Source organism: Drosophila miranda, chromosome 4 (assembly GCF_003369915.1).
Source record: "Drosophila miranda strain MSH22 chromosome 4, D.miranda_PacBio2.1, whole genome shotgun sequence".
Lineage (NCBI taxonomy): Eukaryota > Metazoa > Arthropoda > Insecta > Diptera > Drosophilidae > Drosophila > Drosophila miranda.
The window spans coordinates 10060997-10084655 of record NC_046677.1 but is presented as its reverse complement, the minus strand read 5'-3'; the positions used below and the strand labels follow the sequence as shown (position 1 = coordinate 10084655).

Below are 23659 nucleotides of genomic sequence, written 5' to 3'. Positions count from 1 at the left end.
AATTTATCATGAAATGGGTGTAAAATTAGTTGGAAAGATACATTTGAATAGAAAAAGATTCGTAGGAGGATGCAAATCTGGAAATTGATTTGGAATTATATAATTTTATCTATGAATCGCTTTCATCTTTGCATGAAATGAAAAATCAGAAAATTCAATGACAATCATCCTGCTTTTTGATGATTGCCAAGAAAATCCTCATTAAACAGAGATTATATTTTTGGAAAATCCTCCTTACAAATTCTGGGCTTAAGTTACTTTGATATTTTCTTTTTCCTCGGATATCGATGATATATTGCCAATGAAATGAATCTAAAGAGTGGACAGTGGTATTGTGGAATTATCAAGAATTTATTTGAATCATGATTGGAAATTATGGATCCCTTAATTAAACTAAGATTAAATCTTGCTTCAAGATAAATTTTGTTAAGAAAAAACTTCTCAAAACCTTAGGATTTTTTTTCTTTGCTTCCAATTATTCATACTCTCTCTATTTCTGTCGCAAATTCCTTTCGATTTCCATGATATCTTTCCTGGTTCTCAAGAGCTATGCTTTTCCTCAGTGCATTTTGTTGCGGCGTGCTATCGGTGGCAACTTCTTTGCCTATTGTTGCATCTGCCATTCTTGCCCCCGGCATTGCGTGTAGTTTCCGACTGAAATGTAATTAACATGCGATTTACCGTTTGCATTTCAAGGTGTCATAAATCAGGGCATTGTTCCGTGTACCCCCAGTGTACCCCCAGGGGCTTGGACATTTTCTACTGCCGCTCAAAAGTGGGATTGCCCTGTCGGTGGCTGGGGGCGCGTGTGCCGTCATTAAAAAGCTCACATTACCGTTGATTTCCTGGAGGCATTCATTTGGTAAACATGGCCATATGCATTTCTGATTAGGGGGGGTCAACCCGTTGGACAGAGGCAGCTAAATGAAACCTTGTAAAAGGGGGAACTTGAAGCCCTTAAAAAGTGTTCGATTGAGTGGCATTGGAAGGAAGGAGAAGAGAAATGTTTAAAGATCCATGTGGTCTAGAGATCAGAACTAAGATTTATAAATGTTAAAAAAACCAAGGTCAAAATAGTGATTTTTGGGTAAAAAAAACAGCAGCCACATTATTTTTGCATGGGATATCCTGGAACAAGATAATTTTGTGTTAGCAATTCTATTAAAATAAATAGGAGTTATAAAATATCTTATTTAAAATTATTTTTTTTATATAAATTTAAAATATATTTTTTTTTTATAAAATTTTTTTTTTCTTAAATATAAATGGAAATTATATATATATTTTTTATTAATTTTTAAATAAAAGCTTGATAATTAATATACAATTTAATAATAAAAATTAATAATAATAATAATAAAAATTATTTGTTATTAAATTATTATTAAAATTAATTTGTATCCTTACGATTCCTGGTCTAAAATAAGAGATTTTGGTTCCCATAGTCATACGCCGTAGTTACTTAGGATATCCTACAACAATGGCTCTTTTTGGGATACTAGAGCACTTCGGTTTTCATTAAATATCTAAAAAAGAAATTTGAATAAAAAGTAAATTGAAAAATTGAATAATAGAAAAAATCTCATCTAATCAAAGACTAGCAAATCTCAGGGCAATGATTAATAGTGTGGCACCCTTAAGCATTCTTCCTCTCTCCACACCACGCCTCTGGGTGAGGGTGGTTTCTGGATTAAGTTCTCCCCTGGTTTCGAGTCGAATTGCGTTGCGGTACCCGGCGATGAGAAGTCGTAAATTTTGCAAATATCTGGCGTATCTGTGATGTAGATTTTGGCAACTCGACAACGACGACGAGGACGAGGACGATGTGCTCTCGTCACTAATTAGGTGTGAGCTTTGGGGGGCGTGGCGCCCACTCTGGAATAATTAACCAAAGGCTGCGGCAGTCCTGCAAATCCTGTTAGGACATGATTGCTTTAAACGCTCTACTCAGTGCCGCATTTAAATTGAATTGTGAGTGGGAGGAACACACACAAACAACCAAACAAACAGAGAGAGAAAGACACTTCCGTCTACTGCTTGCCATTTCCGTTTCCGGTAGAACGCGTGCAATGGGAAATGTGAAGCTTTTGATTTTGGTTTTGATTTTGCCCCACACTTGGAAGGCCAAGGAAGGCCTCTCTATAAAAATCCAAATACTTGTCAAGAAAAAGTAAACTTAAAGAAGGAACAAATTTAACAAAGAAAGTAATCAAAAACCAAGGCTAGAGAGAAAAAAGCAAAAGACATTTGCGCCAGGGATTACCACTCCCTCTCTCATCGGCTAATCCAGGGACCCTCCCTGGATGCTTGATTCCGACTTCATTTGATTTACTGCAAAAGATCAAAGGGCATCCAAGTATTTGGCTGCCCCCATGTTTTTGCATAAATTGAGTGACATTTTTTGGGGGGGGGCCACAAAAAAAAATTCTGGTCTGTTGTACTTTTTAGGCGTCTTTAAGTTGCACTGAAATTGAAATGGTGTGCTGCTGTGTGGCTGGGGAAAAACCACAGAAACCAACGTTACAACACACACATCAACAGCAGTTCTTCCTGCAGTCCTTTAGTCCTTTAGTCGTGTGCTGCGGTTTGACTTATGGTTTTGACTTCTACTGACATCTTTGGGTCTACCCTTCCTTCCTCCCTTCCTTGCTGCCTTCCTTCCTGAGGTTCTTGCACCTGCCACCTGTTCCTTTTTGAGCCATTTTTGGCATACAACAAATGCTTATGACATATTTTACACATGTGCTGTGCACGCACAGTGGTATCCCACAAGGATCTGCACATGAGATGCATTTCCTAAGCTGCTCAGTGTGAAAATTTAGTTTACTTTCAGTGAGTAAACCCACATGTCGTGTTGATGCATTGTTGACCACAGCTAAAACTGTAGCAAATAAGGGTTTTTGATTATTTCTAACATAAAATCTCTATTTATTAATTATTTTTTAAATACATTTGCAATCTTTAAAATGCTTATATTTTATTTTATTAATATTCATTTATGCTTCCTAGCACTAAAATTTTAATTTAATGTACAGATTTAATTTTATTATAATTAGGATTGTTTTTTTTGTATTATAATTAGGATTATATTTTTGATTATATAATAGTATCCCTGGACATATGTTTGTGTATATTTATGTATTTCCTTTTTAATAGTTTTAATAATTTCTTAATTAAGATTTATCAGGTGTTCTTAAGATTTATTAATTTATTAATTATTGTTTTATTTGGTTTTACTTTATTATTGTAAAGTTTTTATATTTTCTGTGTATTTTGTACAAATTTATTTTTTATTTATTTTGTATTATTTTTTTTTTGAGTTTATTTTAAATAAGGTGTAGATTTTTGGACATAAAATAAAAGTATTTTCCGTTAGAAATATTTAAAAATTTAAAACAGCCATCTCATAGATTACTAAAACTAAGTTGAGTCTAGAAAATCTCTGCAAATTGGCTGTTCATCTTTTTTTTTTTAATCAGCTCCTCTTTGACTTTATCGCCTTTCCACGCGTTGAGCTGGAAAATTGCCAACAAAAAAGTTGAACTCCCATAAAATGATGCAGTCATATGCAAAGTTTTTTTGATAAATTAACATTTGCCCATTCAGGCAGGCCATGAAATTTGGCTTTAAGCGATAGATTAATCTCCCAGGCAATCTTTTGGCAGGATGCCTGCTCACCTTTCGGCACAAGCAGAGTGGGAGCCTCCTTTCAAAGGAATATGTTCTCGAAAATGTACTTAAGCCATCCAGGCGGCAAACCTGAAGCTCATTTAATTTGCAAAACATTTCTCACACAGAGCCCAAAAACCGACAAAAGTTTCAATAAAATTAACACTCAACTTGTTACACACAAAAGGAGCAGCAAGGGAGTGGAATAAAGAGGTCTCTATCTCTCGCTTGCTCTCTATCTCTCTGTCCTTTTCCTCCTTTGTAGAAAGCTAACACAACTAATTAAAACCGCTTTGTAGACTTCATGGCAGACACATTTATTAGTGGGAGTCTCAGCTGAAAGAAAGGCTTCCTTCCGCTAGATGCGAGTATATCCTGGTAGTCGTAGGGGATAGAGGGTAATAAGGTATGATTACGTGAAATCCATACGGTATATACATAAGATGTATAACCAACAAATGTGCCCTTCTTTGAGTTGAGTTTTTGTTCTGAGAACAACCCAGAATATAGAAAGCATTCTGGCATTTGTAATTTTCAAGATATAGCGATTATATTTAGTAGAATAACTCATGATTCTATCCTCTAACTATTTGCCAAAAATCATTGGGATTGGATAATAAATACTGCCATCAAGAAACGGCTGTAATATCCTTAATTATATGAATTAATTATAGGATTTTGGAACCAAATTTAATTAAATTTATTCTTATGATACTATTGTCTAACTATTTGCCAAAAATCGCTGGGATCAAACATTAATTACTACTAAAAATGTTAAAACTACATAATGATTATTCCTTAACTTATTTTATTCCCTTTGGCCGACAGGTCATTTCTTTTTCCACTATTTAGACAATATTTATACTATATAATTTTCTAGATATTTAAAAGTTGTCTGCACACATTAGTGGGCATCCTATAGTCGCTATTATCACCTTTTTCATAAGGACTTTTTTGTGTGTTGTGGCATAAACCGTAGGAACTTGAGCCTTTTCGCAAATTTTAACCGCTAAGGATGTGGGCGTGGCAGCATCAGCGGCAGCTATATGAGCAACAAGCAAACCGCAACGCGCCAAACTTCATTAAAAATGCACACGAAAGGCAGAGGAAAAAGGTTCAGAGGATACGGATACGATGGCTCCATTGGAATGAAGTTGCCATGGAGATGGCAACCCCAGTTTCGCAGTACCGCAGTCGAGAGAGAGCCACAGCTGCAGGAAAGTTGGGCTTTAATTTATGGCACTCATTAGATGCAATTTTCGAGCACCTGAGAGCAGAGAGCCATTTGGCAGGCGTTCAGCAGTCGCTGCAATTGTCTCCACGGCCAAGAATATAAAAATTGGGGCCAGTAGTCAACTCCGGACAGCTGCCAGACGGATAAGTCAAGTCAGAGACAGGGAAAGGGACAGGGATAGGGATAGGGCTACGGACTAGGGCCAGGCACAGAGCAAAGGGCCATGACCAGTCTAAGGCAAAAGCGCAGCAGCAGCAGCAGCAGGAGCCAAACGTTTTCTAATTTTCCACGCCATTAAATCACGGATTTCAAGCCAGACGCATGCGACTGGCAATGTGACATGGAACGTCCTCCCACTGCCAGGAAATGGGACGACGGACGCACAACAAAAGGAGGCACAGCACCAGTCACAGGCCCAGGCCCAGGCCCAGGATGCTGTTGCTGCAGCTTGCCCAAAAAACAAGCAAATGTCCACCCACAATTGAGATGGGAAACTGAATGATAAGTTTTTGTACTCTGATGTGCAACCAAAGTTGATTCAATCTTGATGGAAAACAGAGAAAAGACTGCAGTTTGGAAGATGGCTATGAGGATGCTTTCTGAAGAACTTGTCTGGGATTTTAGAGAAAGAAGTTGAGTTTAACTATTAATTTGGGGATCGTTTGAAGTTTAGGAAGATGCAGGATGTGGTATGAAACTTCTGGGAATTGTATTATTGTCTCAAGTACATTTTAAATGTATTTTAAAGAAAGGAACGACCTAATGATATGCTCTATGCTGTTTGAGGTGTGACTCTTTGCACTCCACTAACTATCCATGTTGATCTAATCGTCATAGAATCCATATAAATCTGTTGAAAAGATGTCTTCGAGGAAGACGATTTTCCAATTAGAAGTAGACATCCCCCAAGAAAATATAGGTAGAGCTTGTGGTGACTGAAAATTCTTTCGAAGAAACATCCCCCAAAGATTGCATGATCAATCAGAATTTCTAACAATTTGAAAGAACACCCGCATTGTCATTGCTTTTGTCCCCCAAAATAATACCCGCATTGTCACTGTTTTCCTCCCCAAAAAAAACTCCTTCACCTTTTTACAGTCTCGAAAGTTTTTTCGAAATTTATAGCAAGATTTCGCAGCGAAAAAAAAACTGACCTGATCCAAAAGGAAACATCACCAAGCATCGCCGAACACAACGAGATAATTTCTGTTTAAAGTTTTTTTCTCTCGCGGAGGAGCAGCAGCAACGTGACAGGCAAAAAGATAAACTTGGAAATAAACTTTTAACACGTTTCAGTTACTCGGCAGACGGGGGCGTTGGGGGAAGGTACCGATACACACACATCGTCTCGTGTACTCTCATTAAATGTGAGACACGGAAGAAAAACGCAATTAATTGTCAACGCATTTGAGAAACAATTTTTATAGCATTGATTGCAGGTGGAAAGCCAGCCCGGAGGCATTGCAGAGAATCAATTTAATTGAAAAAGTTTGCCATTTTTCTTTGGAGTTTTCTTTTTCTTCGTCCGCTCTCGCTGGCGACAAAGTATTGTAATTACCGTTAGTTGTTGTATTTGAAAGCTAACGGGAGTCGCCTTGTGTGTATCATCAATAAAAATGGCGACAATGTTCAGCCTAACAATGGAGAAATGATAGCAAGAGAGAAATAGATACACTCACGAGTATAGTGTGGCGACTGAGTGGGTGTGTGCGGGTGTGTGCGGGTGTGTGTGTGGGTGGCATCTTGAGGCGAAACTTTTGTGCCCCACGTTTCGTTTCGTTTCGCCAAAGTGCAATTCAGCGTCAACTTGAACTTTTCTCTGTGTTTCGTTGCATGCAACGGGCAAAGTTTTGTTGCACAGGTTTTTTGTTGCATAAAAATGGGAATTATTGATTTGTAATCGTGTTTGTTATCGATCAATTGTGATACGATTAAGAATTTATTGAATAATGACTACAGAAAGGTAATGAATCTTAGAAAATGGGACTAAAATATATGTACACCTATTAGGGCTTAAAGAAAAACCTCTTACAGATTATACTTCTGCATTATTGTTATCGATAAATTGGGAAACGATTAAAATAAACTAATTAAACTTAGAAAAGGGGACTTAAAATCACCTGAATCCAAATATATCCATTAAGATCAAAAAGAAAGTGTAAAAAAGTTCAGTCTTTCGATGGTTACTAATAATTTCTAATCGTGGTTCGTTATCGATACCTTGTGAAACGATATATAATCATCTAAATAATGAACTCACCATTCGATTAAAAATTGAATAAATCGATCAGAGAGCAAAAGATATATATTTTACTTAGAGGAATGTGACACCCAACAAACGAATGCTTCAAAATCTCCCACAGAAAATTCCCACAAAAGAGTCTACAATCTTCGGTGGCACCAGCTTGCCAGCAGTGCCCCCTGTAATTGGTAACCAAGTTGGTAGCTGCTCCTCTGGCTGTTGTTCCTGTAATTGTTGTAGTTAAAAGTTAGACAGCGACTGCAACCAGGCGGAGGACGGCCGCCGTTTGCAGGTGTTCCCACTGCCATATTATTTACAAGGGCAACGGAGAATATAGGGATACTCGTAGGTTGGGGAAAGGCGCACAGGTATCCCTGTTATTCGCCCACAAGGCACCTATAATTTAGCGCTGTTTATTTGTAAATGTCTGAAGCGACGCATCGAGTTTGCAGGAGGAGCACCTCGACATCCAAGTCCATGTCCTTGTCGTCGTCGTCACGGCGCTCCATGTCAACAGGGGCAACTTCATTGTCTCGATGGGGAGTACGAGTACGGATAGAGTACGGATGTGAGTAAGTGTATGTCGGTGACATTAAGTGCAGTTGGTTTGTCGATTCGCAGAAAAACGTTTTGCAATTTATTAACTGACATTTGAAGTGTGCGCTCCGCCGCGAGGATACCGTGAGCGAAGGTCCTCCTCCGTTCGGTGGCTCCCATGACACTTATTGCCATTGCCAGGACTCATGCCAAGAGAGCCCCGGTGCATTGCATATTTGATTAAGCTGACAGGCGCCGCAAGGTACGCAATGATATTTGCAAAACCCCGAAAACTTTGCAGACAAACGAGGCCCCAAACCAAATCCCAATCCCAGTTCCAATCCTCCATTAAGGCCAAAACACAGGGAACAACAATAATGCGTAAGTTTTCCGCTTTATTTTCGCAAGAAACGAGAGAAGTTTTCGGCAGTCGAAATTGGAAAGAGAATATAGCCGGAAGCGGAAACTGTTTTGATATGTTTAAGCGGGTAAAGAAAGCAGGAGAAAAGGGGCAAAGGACCTTTAAGCCCAGACAAATACAACGGCCCTTGGTGGTTATTAAATGCTTATTATGTGAGCGACAGTTGGACAAGGGCAATGCCAAAGGCCCATCACAGGACTTGTGCGATTAGCAATGCAAAAAAAGGGAAATTGGGTGGAGGGAAAAGGTTAATGGTCGTTGGACTACTCGTAGTCGGACCTAATAGTTATTCCTTGTGAAACTACACAAATGTCAGCCACATCTAGGGGCGTCCTCGTCCTCGTCGGAGCCCTAATTGTTTATTTATGAAGTGTGCAACTCAGGGCACCTGAAAGTGTCCGTAAGCTGTTGGTTTTACAACTAAAGCTTTAAATATAAAAGTTAAGACGGTTTTGATGGGTGGAAGGAAATATAAGGGGATCGATTCGTACGAAAGATGGCTCTTTATTTTTCAATAAAAACGGAATTAAAGTGTATTTCCAATCATCGTAAATGTGTGACTGGAAAAAGGGAACACAAGTAGTTTATTTGCAAAGATATTTGTCACTTACCTTTGGTATTTTTAAAGTATATTTGAAGTATATTTTCTAGTTAGTATATTATTTCTTTGAGTACATTACTTTGTAGTGTATTTTAGTAGCTTAATTGTATTTTTCGTAATAACTTTTTAAGTATTTTTATTGTATTTCAAATAGTATTTTATAGAACTTTTTATATTAGTTGTTATATTATTATTTTTTTTTTTTAGTAATTTGTTTAACCTATTTTATTTTTATAGTATTTTTATTAAATTTTTAGTATTTAATTAATTAATTTTTGAAAATTAGTTTTTTGGTACTTTAATTATTTTAGTATTATTTTGTTTCAGTACTTTTTGGTATTATTTTTTTTTTTTAATCATTTTGTGGAAATATGGCTTATGGTACCATATTTCCACATCGAATTAAGGTCATAAAACCGACTCATAGATTCCAAGCCCCCGATGATATTTTTCTATCGAATCATAGAGACTTCCAGCAAATAGAACCACAGATGCTCGTTCCACACAAACTACAACCAATAGAGGGTATCTTTAAACACTGCCACCACCAAGGCAGGTTGTTTCAGAGGCTCAAAAGGATTCCATTTGTCAGAGCTTATCAGAGCGGTAGAAAAATTGTTTCCGCCCATATGATATGAGCCCTACAATCCATTCCATTTATGCGTAATAATCCCACTGAGGCAACCGCCCCCGGGGGCCATGCCGCTAGTTAGTATTCCATGTTCAGAACTTCCTTTTACCAATTAAGCCCCAGCCACAACTATTTCAGACATCTGTTTGGCCGAACAGCTCTGGACACTACACGATGCCACTCCCCAGGACAGGACACGGCTCTCTCCTTCTCCGTCTCTCGCATTTGGGAGGACGAAGCTCTCAGGTGTCATATTCCTGGCGTAACAGTCGGGGAATGTGACCCCAAAATGAGAAGCTGATTCATTCATTTGATATGCACGACACGACATGGGTAAAACAAACAGACATTTAACACTTTAATGTTCTGAAACACACGGCACAGAGCCACACACAAAACACAGATGGGGTCTGCTGATGATCCGAATGCTGCGTGTTGTTTGAGTGGAGGAGGAAAAACTTCAATTAAAATGCCAGCATAACAATACACAATGGACTATCCGGTGGTGTTAGCGCTTTACCTTTTTGCACATTTTTTTTTTGCAATTTGCAATTTAATGCAAAATAGCCGTAAAGCCACACGCAGAAAAAAGGCCAAAGGACATCATGGACGGTTGGGGTTAAAACCCCAAACGCTTTCGCAATGCCATAAAACGCAATGGAAGAGCTCCCTTAACTGCCACCAACAACAGCAACAGGAGCAACAACATTACCTACAATTGCAACATTAAAAGCAACAACAAAATGTCCAACCTGACTGACAATGGGGCACTGTGGCTGACAATTGTATTGCTGGCTGCGTTTTGCCCCAAAGAGGAGGAATCCTTTCATAATTTCCATTTTTTAAAGGTGTTCTGGAAAGCAATATCTATCTATTTTATGAGAAAATCGCCAGGAACTAGGAAATGGATTCTATTTCTTGGCATTCCGTAATCTTAAATTAAAGATTTACAATAATTATTTTCTGCTTGAAATGATTATACAAATATAAAAAGTACATCTTCATATTCTATTAAAAGACATACGCAACCTCTTAATACAATCTTAAAGAAAAATAGATCCTTGGCTTTAAAGAAAAAGTATTGCAAATTAACCAGAGAAATCATTTTTTTTAAATATTTCTTACCATCTATTCCCATATTTATACTCCTCTGCCTTTGCGGCAGTATTTATTTAAGAAAAAATAGAATTTGAAATGTAATCATTCTTACTTTGGACTAAGAATACAAAACGATATATACAAAACGGATTTAAGTGACAAAATCGGTTGTAAAATTAAGCTTTAATGAAAATGAAACCAAAAGAATGGAGAAATTACATTCCAGAACCTTTCTTAAACATATATTTCTTACATTTGCTCCCTATAGATGGGAATGGGAGTGACATGATTGTCCTTACAACCTCTGATCACAAAGCTTACAGATAAAACTCTATAAAATCATATCTTCAATCTCCAAATCTTTAATTTTTTGTATCTCCACTGCGAAACCACTTTCCAGAACATTTCTTTCACTTGTGTTTCTTGCATTCTCTCCCTGCGTATCCTATTCCTCTGGTACAAGCGTTTCGTGGCTTTGTTTTCCTTTGCATGGCGAAAAAGATGCTATAAAAATGTACAGTCAAGTGATTTTGTAGCAATTTGCAGTTTGTTGGCATTACGAGTGGCGGAGGCAGGTGAGCAGGTGGAGCAGGGCTCCACGGGGTCAGAGGTGGAAGAGAGTGTGGACGGACCGGCTCGTAAATCTCTTGGCAAATGTTTGTCAAGTGAGAGCGAAGCAGGTCGCTGATGGTCGGATCCTGTTGCCTTGGCTGTCGGTAAATTCAATTTCTTTAAAAGCTTGTCAACAATAAGTCAAATGAAATGCTTTGCTCAGCTGTAAATATGGCGGTCTACCGGCCTGCCCCATATAATACTAGGACTCCGTAATAAAGCTGATTTATTTGCACAGTGCGATTTGCTGGCAGCAACCATAATTGCCCTCGACCAACGGGAAATCTCTTCTTTAAATGAAATCTCGAAAGTGGGAAGAAAATTCAGTTGAGGAAATGCAAATGAAATGAAACATTTTGCGGCTTCTGTTTGGCAATAAATTTTGGATTCAAATTGAAAGACATTTATTGTGGGAGAAGATACAACTTTTACCCTTTGTTCTGCCCCTCAATGGTGGGTTCATCCTTTTCGGCCATGTCTCCTCTCTATGGATAGCAAGTTATTTCTAATAGTTCCGCTTGGCAACAGTATATAAATCTTTGGCCAGGCGGTTGGGGCTCGGGTTCTGGCCAGAGATAAGCCAATGTCCAATGGACAGTTACCACAGCAATTGGCTGCAGGACATGCGGATGTACTGGACCCTGCGATGGGTGGCCCTTGCTCACAGGACATCCTGCCCTGAATGTTGATGGGTGGATGCTGGAAAAGAGCAGGAAGGAGCCTGACGTGCCACATTTGGCAAACATACAAATATCAAGTGTTTCTATTTTTTAACATTTGCAGCGAAAATAATGCATTAAATGGGCGGAATGTGAGCAGAAAAGAGAAAATTGCAGACGAGGGCTGTTCTAATAGTTATCCAAAGGTTAACTGTTTTTGTATATAATTCGAAAACAGGTCAAAAGCTGTTATTTATGAGGCGGGTAGATACAGAAGGAACAATGGAATGAATTTAGAACAAAACCATATTAAACTACTTCCTTCGAGAAGGTGAAACGACTTGGACTTATCATACCAAATTACAGGAATACATTGCAGGTATATATTTATTTTAATGTTGTATAGAGCAAGAGAATTTTGGAAGAACCATCATTTGCATTTATATGATTGGGTAGACCCGCGTCAATTGTTCCAATATACTCCCCTTCAATTCATTCTGGGCTTGTTACCACTCACATACATTCCGAAAAGGTTACTGAGACTATAACATTAGAGTTAAACATTAAAATAGAAAATATACAGACATACCTATAGGTACAATTTTCGTGCCACCAGGGACACATGTTGCTCTCTGCACTGTTATGAGTGGAATGGACATACTTGTTCCTGTCGTAGGTGGTAAACACCTGGAACCTAGTTAAAGACATCGAAACACCTGCATCTCCTGTAAAACTTCCAAACTTTGACATCCGATATGCTTAATTTTCACTTTCAACAAAGAACTCGTCATATTGGGCGTATCGCGTGTTCCCTTCGAAATCCTCCGGGTGTACATATATTTAGCTCTTAGGTCTGTGACTATGTTATGGCATGCAGCTTATCCATGATGAAGAGGCCTGTGATGTTCGCAAATCCCCTCTTGTACTCTCTCCAGTTGCGGAAGAAGAGCATTTCGTTGCTTGTTCGACGGGCGATCACTGTCCAGTGATCTTCAACAGGATCTAGTGCCCTTAAATGAATGGTATATATACCATGGGTGTTGGGATAAATGGTACATTGGCTGTACAGATTCTGTGAATTCAATCTTTGAATATTTGTACTGCCCGTTCCATTGCCGAAACTCTATAAATAGGTGCTTTGCTAAGGAAAAAAAACTAAAAACCAGTAGATCTACATTGACTGCATTATTACCCGCTGACGACTGACAATCGGGTGCCATTTTATTGTGGCTCTAGCTACCTCTTTCAATTTATTTATTTCTTATCACTTAATTAGCTTATCATGTCTACTTATAAGAAGTGGAAAACCGGAATTATATGCCTTCAGATAAACTCAAATTTCGATAGGATTTATTTGAATGGGGCATTTCTTTTAGTGAAAGTGAACGTGATGAATGTTCTCGTCTGATCGTAGCTTCGATTTATTGAAACGAATGAAATCGTAATGTTGCAGTATTGTTGAAATAACCAGCCATATCTCAACAGATGATTGTCAGCATCTTGTCTAATCATCAATCGAAGTGAAGTATTGAAGTGCTAGCCATCCTCTCCACGGGGATTGGGTATTGAAGGGAATAATCGCATTGCACGACGCCTTAGAACAATATCACGCAATTTTACAATCTCGTCCACAATAAAAATAAAAATTATTAAACATTATTAAGTCGTTTTGGTTAACAGCGGAAAAACGTTACATTTTGTGGACTAGTGCTATCGAGTGCTTCGGCATTTTATATATACTTAAATATACATATACAGATAGAGGTTTAAAAAAAGAGGAAAAAAACTCTGACATAAGTAGAGTTTAAACAATGATATTTACAGCACAAAACGATGCAGTAGTGGTTTCTACTCCTATCATTGGGCTGGAAACCCCAAAAACCCCACTCAGTGTTGCCTAAGGGCTCATAAATCTAGGCAAGTGTTGTTGAGCGACTGCTGCAGTGGCATTGCATTCTGTGCTAGCGTTTGCTTTAGCTTAAAATATTGATTTTTTTATGCTCGTACATATTATATTTAGTTCAGTACATTCCTGGAATCCAATGAATTTTTGAAAATATAACAAAACATTAGTCGGAACGTTTTTCTTTTAAATAGCAATGTTTTATTTTCCTTCATGGTTTGTGCATTAATCACTGCACTTCATTAAAAGCCAGCAACCAGACGACAACACCAACAGCAACACAATAAACCAAATTACTTTTATTTTTTTTCTGCAGCACTAACATGTGGTCTAATGGTCGGGGGATGATCCACCATGCCTTCTCCACTCCACTCCACTCCACTCCAGTACCAGGAAGAAAGAAACTTCCATTTACTGGAGTTTTCCTGCTGTCATAACAAACAAATTCCCAGCATGTGCGTCTCCAGAGCGGCAGTGTGGGGTCTCAAATGGTCGAGAGTCCAAGAATTTAATTATACTTTTGATTTTAATGAAAATACAAGCGCATATGGCATGTGCTGTGCTGCTCTCTTAGGGCCTGGACCTTACGTCTCTCTCTTTTTGCCTTATTTTTATGGCATTTCACTTGGGAGACTGCTGGCCATCGTTCTTCTGACTTTTGCCTCATTTAAGGTTGTTCGTTCTTTGCTTTTTCCAACAGGGCGAAAGTTCATTTTACTGAATGTCAACGCCATGGAGTTGTCGTCGTTCCGTCAGGATGAAATTGCAGTTTAATTACACTTTTTAAACATTTTAACTTGTCTTTCGAAATTGTCATTGTAAAGGGAAATTGGGGGCGTATGTGTGTGTGTGTGTGTTGTGAGAGAGAGCATTAAATGAAATTAGTCTGGAACAAGGGCAAGAGGAAATGGAAAATGAATTGAAATGATTATATGCTTGGAACACAAAAAAAGGGCCATGCGAGTTTTAAAAATTAACAAAAAAACCATTTCATACAAAGTATTATAAATCGGTAAAACATTTAAGGCCCCAAATCTATCAGAAAAAGTCGCTTTGGTTTGTGGAATACAAATGCTGTTGTTATTAGTTATTATCAGTTTTTGGAATGATCGAGATATCGATTAGTTGAACGATGCATTGGACGATGCCAATCATTTCGGACGCATATCCTCCAGGCACGGATGGAAGAATATCTGTGGCTTCAGGCTTTGATCGCAGTGCTCGTGTCCCATGGACCAGTCGTACCCTAAGGCATAGGCAAATAGCATCCCATCACTGCTGATGGCACACTTTGTGATGGCCTGATCCATGAAGGCACTCTTGAAGGTATTGCTGCCCTTGTCCTTATTCCAGAAATTAAATTTCCTATCCGATCCAACCGTCGCGATGCCTCCGTGTATGGGATGCACCCGCACATCGTTCACCGCATAGATATCACATGAGGAGCCGTCCAAACTGTATGTGCGATGGCACTCTAATTTATAGCCTGCGCTCGTTTGGATGCCTGAGATATGTGGGATATTCCCCACATACATGAGACCATTTGTGGTGACAGCGACGTATCCGGAGGGGCGATTGTTTCCCTTGAGCACTGCTACCGCTCTGAGCTGCTGCCGGAGGTGTTGTTCGGATAACTTGCTTGGATCGTCGTGGCATACCTCGACGAAGCCATTTTGCACAGAATAGGTGAGGATCTTCTGGCCGGCGCATCCCACCACGGCCAGCGGATATAACACATCGGCAGCGAAGCATCGCTCGGGCAGGTTAATGCTCACCACGGACTGGGGAACCCGAGTATCCCAGAACTTGACTGTTTTGTCCCAGGAAGCAGTCATCAGGAGGGGCGTCTTGGGAGTCCATAGCCAGCGGCAGGCACGAACACCCGCTGCATGGCACTTCCGCTGAGAGACGTGATTGGCATCAAGGTTCCACTCAAACACACTGCCGTTGCAGTCGCTCGCGTAGATGCGATTGCCGTCACCATTCCAGCTGGCATCCAGGAGAGGAGCAGACATCTTCTGTAGGCTCTTGGGCGTCGCGGTTTTGCTGCTGGAATCCACTTCCCAGACTCGGACGGTCTGGTCCCAACTGGCAGCGCACAGACCATTAAAGGGCGCCGTCTTCGGAGTGAACTCAAGTGCAGACACTGAATCGCTGGGAGGTTCACAGACCGGAAAATCCTTCAGCACATTATTACACCAAGCGGACCTTGTGGAAAAAACTCCTAGCTGATCGTCGGTCTCCATTTTACGAATAATTTCTAAACGATTTGATTTGCTTTGTTGAAGTTCTAAACCCATTTCTGATTTTGACAGTTGCAAATCCGATGTTTGCTCAACTGTCAAAATAAAAATGTATCGATATATTGATGGTTCCCAAAATTACTAAAGATTTTTATCAAAACATAGCACTATGCAAAAGAAGTTTCCATCCACGAACCAAACGGACTTTTTCTGATTGATTTAGAGCCTTTAATATTTTATTACAATTTTTTTTTTATGGTAATCGTTTTCATTTTATTTTGTGGATTGGATGTGCGATTTTAATGGGTATAAATAATTAATTTAAAAGATATTTATTTACAGTGCCTGCCTACATTCGAAATCAAAGGATTGGTCACATGCGGATCTTTTTTCCATATTTTATTCCGATTATTTTTCCTTATAAGTCCGAGAACAGTTTAGTGGGTCATTTAGTCTTTTCAACAGACCATCATTTGTAGTAATTAATACGTTTTTCCCATTTTTATATTACCAAGATCTGTGGGCTTTTCCCTCAAGAAAGCAATTTATAAGACTTTGAGTAATAAATGCAAATACCTTATCAAACCTTAAGAATAATTCCCATTGGGTTTGCTGCCATCTTCTATCGCTTTATATGCACATACAATCGTTCATCAAGTCCATGCAGATCCTTCCCCCTACACTTCCAGCATTTGTGCAACATTCTGACCGCACTTGGAGTCGTCACTTTAGTTGCATTTCCGGCTGCTGGGAGGAATCGTATGGCATGCCCCTCTACCAGTCTCTGCTCTCTCCTCGAACCCCATAATGTCCTGTCCTGCATTTAATATGCAACTCATGTTGTGGCAGAGCAGAGGCATAGCCGACCGACCGACCACCAGGCTTTTGCTGCCATGATGCATGCACAACATGCACTTGTAATCAAACATGTCCGTTGAGCGCGTCCGCCGCCATTTTGCAGCTCCAGTGGGAAAGAGGAGGACTCTTCCACAACATCACCCGCCCGCCCCATTCTTGCTTATTTGCATACAACACTTTGACGCATTGTTCGCAAGTCGCAAAGACAGATGGCAGTCTCATGCTGTGCCCCAAGTGGTGGCTTGCTCCTACTGCTGCTGCTCCTTCTGTTCCTGCTGCTGTTCCTTGTTCTTCTTCATCTACTGGTGCTCCTACTGTTCCTGCTGCCTCTGCCCCTCCACTTGAGCTCTAATTAAAAGCAAATTTAAGCATCCAAACAGTCCCCGCCATCACCTTCTGCCATATACATCACTACCCAAACGACCACAGGCCCCACAGACAGACAGACAGGCACACAAATTTGCCAAATGATTACGTTTACAAACGAAACTCCTTTCCACCCCTTTCCACGGAGAACAAAGAACTCCACTGGATCGGTAGAAGGTAGAAGGATGGCGCTGTCGTTGGTAGAGAGCTGTGGCACTTTACAAATGAGTGTTAATTAATACGATTTTAAGTAGCAGACAATCGAACCAGAGATTCACTTTGGTTCCTGCTGACATCATTAACCCATTTTAGGCGCAAAACCAATTAGACAAAGGCCTCAAGATGTACAATTTTCATTGAAATTTGAGTCACAGACGGTCGGGTCCACCGTCAATTAATTTTCCACTAAGACAAGGGATTTCGTTTGAGTGTCTGTGGAAAATCTGTTAAACTTGAATTTCTAGTATTTATTTAATATAGAATTTTGGCTTAAATTCTTAGGAGATTTTCAATATTTTTTATTGTATAATCTGCCCCTGAAAAGTCCCGCATAAATCACAAGCTTTCCCTGCGGAAACCGACGTCAACACATTTTCAAAGCCAGAAATGAAATGAAAAAAAAAGAAACTGAAATGCCGCACACCGCAGCTGGCGACGTTAAGTGAAAATCTTCTAAGAGCGCCCAAGTAATGCACATAAATAATAAATACAACGCGAAATTAACTTTCCGGTGACAGTCAGTCGCTCGCAACGCCACAACGTGCCATGCTGCCCCGTCTACTACCCGCCCCGAAAGTCCTCATCCTCTCATTCTGTGGCCTTCCGGTTTGGGGGACTAGACCAGAACGGTAGCGGTACAGTGCTTATAACGACTAAGATATGCTCATTACGTTGGTTTAATGATTGAGAACTATGGAAAATCTTATTCTAGAAATATTCAAGCGGAGTTCGATATGGAAATAGTACGCTATGAGAGATCTTAAGAGATACAAAAGTATCTTGTATTCCTTACACATTTTTCTTGCCATTCTGTGTATAATTATTATTATATTATATTAAAGTTGTACATATAATTTCATAGAACTTAATTTTTGTCTTTTAGATTTTAGTTTCCGAAAACTTTTTATTGATTTAAGAGGGAAAAGAGATTGACGAAAAGTATAACAAAATTTATATACAAAGAAGTTTTTTTTGCCAAAAGTATTTTTTAAATATTCTCTACTATTTCGACTGTAATTATGGTTAGATCTGGATGATTTTTGGTAGATAGGTAGATAATATATACATTTTAAGATAACTCAACTAAAAATCATACCTCAAGTATTGTGGATCTCAGAAAAGAAATCATTATAGGTCTCCAAAATATAATTTAATATATTTCCAAGATTTCAAAAGATAATCTCTGGGATAGAAAAAGACTCTTTCTGCTTCTTACACATATCTCATAGTGCTTAATATACCCCTAGTGCCCTGCGGTTATGGGGTATCGAGAGAAAGGAAAAACCAACACCGAACTATTTACGAATGCAAAGCACATTGAAAGTTGAAAGCGTGCTGCGTTGGTTTTTGGGGTTTTGGTTACGGTTTTTGCTCTTAAGGTGCGAATGCTAACAAACAAAAAAAAAATTCGAAATAAGGGTGAGAAATAGCGAGAAACTGTCAACGCGCGAAGCAAGGCGCTCGGTTGACAGAGGTAGGCGTGGCATAAAATCTCAGACATGGCAGCCATAAAAATTCATAAATTTTGATCGCTCCCTCCCGCAGGGGCTGTAAAGGAGGGGTCCCCAGGATATGGTATTATGAATTATGCAGAAAGAATAGCATACTTTTCCGGGCATCCTCTGACTCCCTCTGTTTGAAGGTCAATAAAATGCTACAGGAGCTGCTTTAAGACACGGACTGGTGCGTGCATATTTGACAATTTTATTAGATTAAATTTCATATAAATGTGTTGATAATGGCAGCTAGACAATGTCTAGACTGAGCAAACAGAGATACACACTGCAGTGCAGAGGAGACATTGACATTTGATATGACAGAGAGGGGGAGAGTGAGTGAGCGAGAGAGTGAATGAAAGGTGAGTGAGAGAGTGCAAGGCATGGCTTCTGTCACAAATGCCACAAAATCCACACCCAAGCAACAATGCAAAATTAATAGCTGTTGCATTCCCAGAGTGAGAGACAGAGCTCTCTCTCGCTCTCTCTCCAAAAGTTTTGTCTCTGGCATTCCACGAATGTCAGCGACTGTCTCTCCCGATATCATCATCATTTAGACTGCGAAAAGTCAAGGGCAAAAGTTTTCTGCAGCTTTCGCTGACGTAGGTGTGATTTATGCGAAAGAAATCATATTTGAATTTGAATTTTTACTACTTCAAGTGCACTTTCCTTCCTGCTGCTGCTGCTTCTCTTTGGCTAAACTATAGATAAATCCTTTAAGCTGTTGTCCGGCAGAGAAAAATTGTTGCAGGAAATTGCCTGTATAGGGTTTCACTTTTTTTTTTCTTTGAAAAATTTGTCTGCAGTTAAAGGGTGATTCTGAAAGACGGCATTGTACTTCGAATAGAAGTTACAAAAAATTAGATTTAACAAATTTAAATTAAAATTAAAAATAAGCTTAAAAAATAATAAAAATCAAAATTAGAATTAAATAAGAGAACAAATAAAAAAAAATAATAATGATTAAAACACAAAATTTTAATTAAAAATAATGTAATTTAAAAACAAAAAATAATAAAAACATACGCGAACTATTAAATTTATTTAAAAAAAAATTATTTTATTAATGTAAGATCTTTAAACGAATAAATCATATAACAAAAAAATTATAAAATTATAAATTAAAATAAACTTTAATTTAAAATAATGAAATATAAAAACAAAAAATAATAAAAACAATACGCGAATTATTAAAAAATTCGGTATTTAAAAAAAAATTATTTTATTAATTTTAGATCTTTAAACAAATAATCTGTTTGCGATTGCATAGCTCTAAGAATGTCCCCTTCATGGAATAATTTTCACTGTCTTCTCAAGGATCTTTTTTCCCACATTTACGATTCCCAATTCGGATCAAACGGTTCACCCTGTATTATGTATTTTCCATAAGAAACATTCAAAGCGACATTTGCATTTTATTGTTGAATGCCGGGCATTACAATGCCAACTTTCTGCTCTTTGCCTGCAATTTCCTTGGCATGTCCTCCCTCCAACCATTTTCTTCCACTTTCCTTCCTTCGTTGGACCCGGAGAGTGTGTCTGCATGAAATAAGAGTTAATCTTGCGTCCACTGGGAAAAACACACTCCTCCCACACACACAGAAAGAGAGAGAAGACCTGAGACAGACAGGAGACGCATAGACAGAGTTTGCTCGTAACAGATGTCCTTGATTTTTCATTTAGGAAGGAAAATATATTTCAAAAGCAGAGATTTTGGCTGCAATTTTCCCATCTCTCTCGCTGGCTTTTGTGCGACATCAAAGTGCAACTTTATTCGAATAAATCCCCAAAGCGGGGTAAGCCGATAAAGCGGCGAAAAGTACGAATAGAAGTAGTCGCTGCCCCACAAAGTATGCAATAATATTGTAACAATCGAATTGCCAACATGGGGGGGGCAGAACCGGAAGGTGGAATCTCCTACCAGGATTTTAATAATATTTTAATAATAAAATCAGCCGCCGCCGTTGCCATTTGCGGCGGGTGGTTTTATTTTTTCCTATTACAATATTATATATTTTTTTGCTTTTGATCTTACCTTTTGACGGGGCTTCAACCCTCACCCTCACTGTAGCCTCAAGACGTTTTGATGGATGGATGGATGGCTGACTGGATGTCACGGGTAGCATGGTATACGTATGTATTTATGCTGTATTTATGTATGAGGAGTAAAGTGGATTTAGTCGCAGCTTACATATCATGAATCATATGTTGTTTTGCTCTTCCAAAGAAGGGTCTTGTGCTTATGGTAGTTGTTTGGGCAGAAGAAAATACATTGTTTGTGGGAAAGTTATTTAGAAGAATTTGTTTACATTTTAAACGTAATTTGTGACTCTGTTCCTGACAGCTTTTTCAACCAAAACTCTTAGGTGCTATTCTTCTTTTATCATAAAATATACTGATTGAACAACAATATTTTTACGATATATTCTTAAGACTAGAATCCAGAGATACTGAAGATTGAAAATGTTTAAACTAAACCAAATTTCTGGAGATTTATAGAATACTCAAAATTTTCTGGCATTTCTTATATTAAGTGCATTTTTCTATGATTTTCGTTATAATTTCTGTGTTTTCCAAGCATTCAATGTAGCTTTCCATTTACTGCACTGTGCCTTCCATCTCTAGAGCATTTATCTGTCAACTATCCCAAAAGATTGTCTGCATAATTATGCCAGACGAAAACATGAGTCTTCGCTGGTGCGCTCTCGCCCCTGGTGTCGTGTGGCTTATTAAATCCATGTGGCTCTCTCCATGTGTATTTTCAGCTTCAGTGGAGCACAATAATTGGGACATGTTGTCAGGTAAGTAGCACCAGCAGGACAACTGCCACAAGGATACAGGACCAAGGCAGAGGTCAGATGTGCCACAGTTCCAGAGATTCCCCTTGGCTTGTTAGTCGCCTGCTCGGCCACTGACTGATTGACAGGCTCGGGTCAATTGCTGGGAGTCTCGTTCTCGTTAGCCTTCTTCTCCCTAATAATCAACATTTTCCAAAGCTATTGATTTTATTCGTATTTGCTCAAATATTCCCCCGAGGGTATAAATATTTACTGTGCTGCTGCATGTTTTCGCTTTTCTCTACATTTTCAATGAAATTTTTAATTAAAAAGATTTGGTCATAAAAAAGCAATAAGTATGGAAAATTCTGACAGAAGAAAATCGTGGTATTTATACTCTATTTCGATTTTGGTAATTAAGTATCATCTTACCTATTTTTACTACACTTTGAAATCAAATAGCTCCCAGAAAAGGGCTTATAGATGATGTAGGGATTACTGTACTGCAGGAAAAAGTTTATGTTGCATCCCAAAAGGCAGTGACAATCTGTCGTTGTCGCTTAACATCTACATCATGGATGCAGCCACACATGCACATGGGCCCTGCAAAACCCCATCAGACAGGCCACACGAAGTTTGAGAGGGACGCCACGAAGCTTATTTGCATTTTTAATTAACTAACAAGTGCTTACAATTAAGGCGGACCGGGCCCAAAGTGCTGGGCAGAAGCAATATTTCCATAATAGCCAGTAGCCGCCAGTGGATGAGGGCGAGGGTGGACTCTGACATGGCTGTAAATCAATTAGGCGGAAAACACGACAAGTATTTGGCATAAATAAAGCACTCGAGACGATGTCATGTGTCGTATAATTTGCATGCTTCATATTTTAATTACTTAACTTTTTGGCGTGAGTCCTGAAGAGACACAGTACCACCAGTACCCGTCCATGTCCGTGGGCGGGACTCCTGTCAAAAGTTGTGAATGATAATGTTGCTTGTGTTGGTGCCACCGCTGGCCCTGTCAAACTGTGTCAAGACGATGTCAGGAACAAAATACTTTGTGCGCCACGAAAACTGAAGGGAAAAGTCAGTCTGCCATGACATTTATTGGCCCAAAAGCCCTGCCCTGCCCAGCCCTGCCTCCTGGTTGCACTGTCTCTCGCCTGCCACATGCAGCACCATTTGACGGTTTGTGCGCTGACAGCGTAAATATTGTACCAACTCAAAAAACTAACACCTGGATGTCTTCTAGACCCATGGAACTGCCTTCCTTCGTTCGTTCGTTCCATCCATTGTGTTGGCATTGAGTCAATTTGGCCGCTTGACATAAATCAAATGTGATAATATTTTTATACAATATTTTCTCCGCTCCTGAAATGCTATGGAATTCTTGATTTCTTCTCACGCTTGACTGCCATTTCGTGTGCCAGTAATTTGGTAATCTTTCCACCACACACGCCCCCACACACAGATTGACTTTGAATTTCAATAGGTTTCGCATCGATTGTGGGACATATAATTTAGTTTTGGTGGATTTTTGGTGGCTTAACGATAGTGGCAGACTGTTACGCATGGATACAGTGAGAGAAAATATCAAGAAAACATATAAATAATAAATAAAAAATGAAATCTTGATGTTACTTCTATGAAGAATACAACTTAAAGTCCCTTCTTGACAGATCTATGGATCTGTAATGATCTAAAATGCCTTAAAAATGGTTCAAACGTTTAATCTGTGTATAACTTAAGATTTTAACCCTAAGATTAATGACAAAATCAGGAAATACCTGTGAAAGATATTTATAAAATATTCCACTGTGTATAAAATTATATAACTTGGCCTCAAGCTCAAAAAAGGTTCTCAGGGGTACGAAAAAAATACAGCTACGCAATAGCTACAATAAACTAGTATTACACATTTTTTTTTCTAAATAAATTATTTTATAACTTGTTTTTTCGATTTCTTTTACATTAATTGAAAAAAATAAATAAATAAGTTCTAATTTGAATTTGAAATCACAAATTTAATCTTACTTTATAATTGCTATTCTAGAAATAAGAACTCCTTCGATTACTATTATTTTTTGTTTCAT

The 23659-nt window shown here is 38.7% G+C and overlaps 2 protein-coding genes and 1 pseudogene across 2 annotated transcripts in view; 1 reads left to right on the top strand and 2 right to left on the bottom strand.

The window, feature by feature from the left end:
* LOC108161351 (nucleolar protein dao-5) overlaps nt 1-23659 on the top strand; it is a 72193-nt gene that overhangs the window by 18074 nt on the left and 30460 nt on the right. The window lies entirely within an intron of this gene.
* Nucleotides 12192-12924, bottom strand: LOC117188695 (annotated as a pseudogene).
* On the bottom strand, nt 14759-15853 carry LOC108161365 (mRNA export factor-like). Its single transcript, XM_033392929.1, has one exon. It carries the CDS (start codon nt 15851-15853, stop codon nt 14759-14761), a length of 1095 nt encoding a protein of 364 aa, XP_033248820.1.

Excerpts from the sequence above, each read along its gene's own strand:
- LOC108161365 (XM_033392929.1), bottom strand. The coding sequence starts at position 15,853 with ATGGAGACCGACGATCAGCTAGGAGTTTTTTCCACAAGGTCCGCTTGG.